This window comes from Cynara cardunculus, assembly GCF_001531365.2.
Source record: "Cynara cardunculus var. scolymus isolate 2C chromosome LG 2, CcrdV1, whole genome shotgun sequence".
In the NCBI taxonomy this organism is placed as follows: Eukaryota; Viridiplantae; Streptophyta; class Magnoliopsida; order Asterales; family Asteraceae; genus Cynara; species Cynara cardunculus.
In genome coordinates, this window is record NC_037529.1 from 7,171,310 (window position 1) to 7,178,359 (window position 7,050).

The 7,050-nt window shown below is 30.6% G+C and overlaps 1 protein-coding gene across 1 annotated transcript; it reads right to left on the bottom strand.

Moving 5' to 3' along the window:
- Positions 1–4,554: 4,554 nt before the first annotated feature.
- Positions 4,555–6,383, bottom strand: LOC112505676 (RHOMBOID-like protein 1). The gene is made up of 6 exons (XM_025109578.1): positions 6,253–6,383; positions 5,814–5,977; positions 5,358–5,521; positions 4,984–5,243; positions 4,774–4,891; positions 4,555–4,683 (listed from the first exon to the last, which is right to left on the bottom strand). Exons 1-6 carry the CDS (start codon positions 6,366–6,368, stop codon positions 4,555–4,557), a joined length of 951 nt encoding a protein of 316 aa, XP_024965346.1. The 5' UTR covers positions 6,369–6,383.
- Between the last annotated feature and the right edge of the window lie 667 nt (positions 6,384–7,050).

Sequence of the window (7,050 nt, forward strand, 5' to 3'; positions counted from 1 at the left end):
AGAAATCTCTAAAACTATATAGAAGAGAGAGAAATAATATTTTAATTTTTTCTCACCAATAAAAAATTAAAAATAAATGTGTATGAGAGAAAAATAATATTTTATTAAAGGTATTGAATATTTTATTAACTTTATTAATGTTATAATTGATAAAATATAGTAGCTCTTGGAGTTGGATATATTTTTTTTAGATATTTGTTTTCATACTCTAATATAGAAAAATTACAGCTTAACTATTTGAAATTCTCTAACACTGTCTTTTACATGTGGCTTAAAGGGGCGGGAAGATTTTGACATTTTGTCAAAATACAAGACAAGTCATGGGTTCGATCTCATCCCCCCAACCCCCCCCAACCCCCACGGGCTAGCCTTAGTCGTTGAATAAGCCAAAAAATGTCTCCTCACATTATTGTCCTTAAAAGCATGTTTCATATGAGACTGGTTGGAGTTGCCGCTATCAATTTTTTGCCCAAATATAAATATTAATAATTGTATTCATTAAACTGATACAAGATTAATTTGGTTAACAATACTATATCAAAATACAAACTTGATTAGTACACATTACTATTAATTTTATACTATGATATTACCTTATTTAGAGATGGAAATGGGCCGGGCAACGGGTGGGAATGCATACCCGACCACGCCCCGGCCTAATCCCAACGTGTATGGAGGAAAAAAAACCACAACGAGCCCATTTAGGAAAAAAAAAAATATATATGTATTTTTAAAATGAAAAGAGAAATGAGTTTTTACATTTCAAATATATAAATAAACCTCAAATTTTAGGAAACACATTATAACATAGTTCTTCATAACAAATTTAAAAATATAACATTATTAAGCAACAAAAATGAATCGATTAAATGCATGAAATAACAACATATTTTTATAAAAAAATTTATTGTAATATTGTAGTTTCATTTTTTTTTTGTTTGAAGCAATTCTTTTTGATATAGAGAAGGGAGGCCCCTCTTATCGAGAGAAAAGAAATACAAACACTAAAAAGAACAGGTTAAGCACTGGGGTAGGGACAAAACCATATTCATCAGAAAGAAACCAAAGCTCCGAAAGGGAAAGAAAACCAACCACTAAGGTACAAAAATAAAAATAAATTAATTAATGAGTCGCAGCCAGGCAAGTAATGTTCATATAAGAAGCAAGGAAACCCAGCATGTCATAATAAACAATTATGGGATGAGAAGAAAAACACGATTTCTGCACCAAAGCGTGAGTAACCCCAGTTTACCGCCTAGCAAAGCAGACAAAGTAAGAGTCTTATTGAATGAACAAAATATGACACCTCAAGATAATATCCCCTCATAACATCATTCCCTAAAGCATGGATAACACCAACTATTTTTTGGCATTTGATTTAAATATTACCTCGAGAAACCCAAGTTCACTCGCTTGAGACACAACTCTGTAATCTTTAATTGTTATAATTTTTTTTGATGAACTTTGATATATAACATGTTATGTGAGCCAACTAATCTTAGAACGACTACATGCTTTACGGGTAGTCCGGAATCACTGTATCTAAACTTTCGTGACCACAAGAGGATTTTTATTCCTTCTTAGATTTGACCGTGGAACCTCCAGACACTTTTGACGATTGAAGTCCGAACTCAAACTAATTAGACACTACCTTTGTGATTAATTATTATAACTTTTATCATTGATAGTTTTATCTTATTTGCTATTTATTATTGTTGGTTTCATTTTATTAGATATTTATTATGTTAATTTATTTTATTATATTTTTAATTTTTTTTATTGATGTAGTTTTTATTTTCTAATTTTTGATTATTATATATTTTAATTATTGTCTTTTAACTATAATAAGTAAGTTTTAATATTATAAATTTTATAATTTAATTTGTCATTTTGTAATTTTCTGAAAAGGTCTATGATTGAGAGTAAAATGTTTATAAAATGTGTAGAGAATAGAAAATTTATAAGAGAGAGACAGAGTTGATATGGTTAACGTCGTATTCTCGATTTTAGGGAGAAAATAAAATGAATTAAAAGGGAGAGAGAGAAAGAAAGAAAAGATAAATAATTTTTTTATTTTTATTCTTGAAAAAAAGTGAAAAGAAAGAAAAAAATTTATATGTTCTTGAACAAGAAAGAAAATATGCCAATTTTATAAATACTAGAAATGTATTCGTATAATGTATTAAGACATATCTTAATTTTAATGTCTTGTTTTATTATTTATTTATATCGATATAATACGGTTTTATGTGGCTTTGAGAAAGCGATAATGTTTTTCTTTTTGAATAAATTATAAATTTTAAAATATCATAAAAATTTGAAAAAAAATTATAGATATTAGTATTAAATTAACTATTTAAAGGTTCTTATTTTATGTAATTTCCTTAATTCAAAATTTTTATTATAAATGAATTTAAAATAACTTAATTTAGGTTTAATAATATAATTTTTTATAAAGATGATAATTAAGTATTCTGTTAAAATTTAATGATCATCTTAATTATTTTTTAGATTTTTTATATTTAAAGTGAGATGTTTATCCAGTATTTGATTATATTTATCTGCAGTTAGTTATAAGAACTCAAAGATAAAGCTTTAATAAGTTGTATTTAAGCACAATCTACTTGTAATCTTGAATTTTAAGTAATATGTATCAATAAACAATACTTGATACATAAAAAATAGTTTTTAATAGTTTTTGTTAAATGTTTTATCTATACTATCTTATTAAGCAAATTTAACAAAAGTCTTAAAGTCTTAAAATACTAAATGACCAAAATACTCTTTATACTCACTTTTTTCACTTTTTTTTTTTTTTTTCACTTTTTCACCCCCTCATATTCTCACATACACTCATCCCCTCACATACACTCACTATCTCACAACCATTTTTTTAAAATTATAATTTTAAATTTACACTTTATACTCCTATAATTAATTAATTAATTTACTTTACGTCATTTACTTTTAAATGTTTCATTTTAAACATTTATCAAATTAACATATATAATCGTATATCAATTAAAACATTTTTAAAAAATACATTTTTATTTTAACAAGTTACACCATTATAATCGTCTCGTTAATACATTCGAAATGAGTTCAATATTGAAAAGTTTTTGACTTAATTATATTATTATATATTATATATACTATGAAAAAATATTTTTAATATTTATGATTTATACTTTTATAGTTATTTATTTATATATATACTATATATTTTAGGGTTAGGCTGTCCAAATTGCACTGTATAATATGTTTTGAATTAATATGTTCTTGAGTTTTTTTTGAAATATATATATATATATATATATATACATGTCTTGATTCAACCTTAATCTGAGTGTCTTGACAAGAAAAAGGGTAAGCAGTTAAAACTTTATTTTAAAACCCATATTTTTTTGTCTTTTTATGACTTATGATCTGTCAAATTTATAGTTTTCTTTATTGGTTTTGAGTGTTTATCTTGAAACTCAAGTTTCTTGGTTATTTGCTCTTGGTGTAAATCGAATACATTTGTGGAGTCGTTTAAATATGTTGGATTTTAAACTGTCATACAATTTTTTCATCGATAGTCTGTAATTGGAACCATAACTCTTATTTATTCAAATTGTATTAATATGTAAAGACCAAGTGTAACCTATATCATTGTTAAATCTTATCTTACAAAACCAGTGGAACTTCAAAATCGTTAAAATTCATAGCTCTCGCCGCATTGCGCGGATACACAACTAGTAATATAATATAAATATTATTAAAAATATGTCGTTTATAATGAAATGTTAAATAATTTTTTAAAAGAGTTTTGATTTATTTCCTTTACTTTCTCCGTTTATCCGATACTTTCTTTTAGTGAACTCTACTTCTGGTCCATGTGGCTTACCCCAAATATCTAAATCACCCTTCAAATGAAGCCAAAATAAATGAATATTAGAGTTCGTTTATCAAACGTTTGTCTGGTAAGTGTTTACCAAATAACATTACTTCGTCAAATGAATATGATAAAGATTATGAGTTTTACCTGGTAAGAGCAAATGCAAAGACTAAAGGTGACGACTCTTACCACAATTAGCACTTACCAGGTAAATTGTTGCATACGACATCGTTTTGATGGCCTAAAATCTTTGCCCGAAAAGTAAGTGATAATATTAAATTTCGTCGGTAAACACTTACCAGAGTAAGCATTTGGTAAACAGAACGGCTCATTAGATACATTATGATATGTGAATTATCATAATGTAAGCTCGGTATTTGTTGTAAAATTTGTTTTAGATATATGCAATTATAAAGCACCAGATACTTTTCTTTATGCATTTTAAAAACCATGAGTCCATACATGAATAAAGCGGACAACATCTGATACGTCACTATCTATAATGGTATTACAACAATATTGCAATTTTGCACGATATTTTTACGGTCAATACGATCAGAAACCATGTTAAGAACCATATTAATTCGATTCTTTACATTTCTACGAGCTAAACAAACGAAGATAATTACTCAAAATGTTAACTAAAAAAGCCCCAAACAAAGTGATCGAATAGAATTTTAACTACAAAGTTCCGAGCACAACTTCTGCATCTGATCATTAGTGTCATTAGAGTTTTCAAGTGTATAAGACTGAAAATTTCCATTCTGCAAGCATGTCATGTTCACTTGCTTGTCTAATTGCACCAACTGAAACAAAATCAATCAAACACATATATGTTAATATATAGTTACGTTAATTAGACGAATTTAAGGAAGATTAATCTCGAAAACCCTCACCTTGCAACGTACGTCGCACTGCCATAAAGGAGTCGGGATGCACGTCAAATAATGACACCAAGAACAATAATCGTTTCCGTTAACTCCACGAATAACCAAAACCAAACCAACCGTAAATCTGCGGATACAAATAAATGCACGTTAATTTCCAAATATCGTGGAAAACGAGTAATTAGATTAGATGAAGAGGAGGGTTGATTAATTAATTACCCAACGAGTAGAGTGATTAGGGAGAGGATCAACAGTACTAATTGATAGTGTTTGTATTTGGATTTGGTGGTGGGAGCAACATAACCATGTGGAACGTTTTTCTGGTTAATCCATTTGAACTGTGGACGGATCAAAATCACAAACCCTAGTAAAAACCCACTGAAAAATCCTCCGAGATGTGCAAAGTTGTCTACATGAGGAAGAATTCCGACGGCCATGTTGATGAGGACGACGAATACGAGAGTCGATAACGCTGCAACCTGACGATAATATATACAAAAATGTAGATAATATATGGTTATGAAGCTTGTCTTATTGGAATTTTTGCATATAGAAACTAGGAAGGATTACAGATAGGTTAAACTTGAACTAACCTTGTTGGCATAAATAGTCCAATTTATAAGAAGTTCAGAGAGCATTCCTCCGAGTAAGCCGAATAGAGCTCCGGAAGCACCAACCGAGATGATTGTTCTTACAAACAAGGACGATAAAATACTGCCACCGATTCCAGATAATACGTAAAGCAACCCAATCCTCACTGAAAATAACACAATGACCAACTAAAGTTGAAGTCTTTGATTGTGTTCGAGTGTTGGAATGATATGATCATAGAGTGCTTTCATTTCAATGTTTTTTAGGTCAAATGAAAATATAAAAAGTGCAATTTTTGTTAGTTATATGTGTGAATTGTGACCTCCCCCTTTTGGGGTCCGGACCCCTACGAGTGAGCAGAAAAAGGAGGAGGAAAGAGGCCCTGGCAAACCGTCATAGGTTATAAACATGTATATAGAGGGAGGTTCGTTTAGAAGCAGGATATAATATAGACTTACAAAATCCAAACTCTTGCTCGAGGGAATACCCTACGAAACCCAAACTAATCATGTTCGCGAGTATGTGGAACACACCGGCGTGTAACCACATACAGGTCGCGATGCGCCATACTTCTTTTTCTTCGACCACTTTCTTAAGTTCTAAAGCGCCCATTTTTAGCAGCCTGGTAAAAAAACAGTACAGCTGAATCAAGGTGTATGCCAAAAACCCTAATCTTGATGAACTGGTTGGAATTCAATATTTCATTTTCCAACCAAAGATCTTGGATTGTTCATTAGTTTTGTGTATTTTCAGGATTCATGCAACAAACCCATATATATTTCCAAGATTCATGCAAAAAAAAACCCAAGAAACGTTTGAAAAAACAACACAAAATCATCATGTGAAACATGGAGACCAGCAAGAACTTGGAATAAGAAATCAAGAGATGAAACATACGTAGCCGAAGAGGGACCAAGAAGAGGGTTTATCTTGAGACTCTCAAAAGCGAATCTTTTCAAGAATCCTGGTGCGATGCATCTATTTGAATGGTCTGGACAATTGTTGATAAACATGGAAACTAAGAAGGTAATGACGTTGACGAAAACGATGGTAGGCACTAACCAAGGAACCCAATCTTTATATGGATTGACTTCCGGCGGCGGAGAAGATAGGTCGGCCACCGGCGGAGAACCGACTGGAGGGGCATTCACACGGGGGGACTGCACCTCGATCTCAAGCATCGGTGACTCCCTTGAGGATGACCGAGCCATGGCGGTGGCGCCCGGCCAATCCCTAGGGAAGAGAACTGTATGCGATTGATCAAGGTCGGGGTGGTGGGCTGGGTTTAATCATCATCGTTAGATTTGTGGTTTTTTAGGAGAGATTAAGAATAGATGTTGAAAATTGACCATGGGTGGCCGGAAAATTCTGGTACAAGGTGTCGGAGGTATACGGAGGACGATATGCTGTTTTTGAGATGAACGGGGAAATCTCAGGCCACGGGTATATGTTATTTTTTTTTTTTACTTGGATCATTCCTGAAGAGATATAATAAACTTTGAAGTAGTTCATGATAAATATCATATCTTTTCAAAGCCTTTTTAATCAAAAACCCAACAAACTCGTTATATTTAAATACCCATAACCATTATTAAATATTGATTCATTCTTTTAAAGTTTATAAGCAATAAAAGATATGTTTACCTTTTAAAACTATTTGAATCTCATATATATAAATATATATTTTTTTTTTTT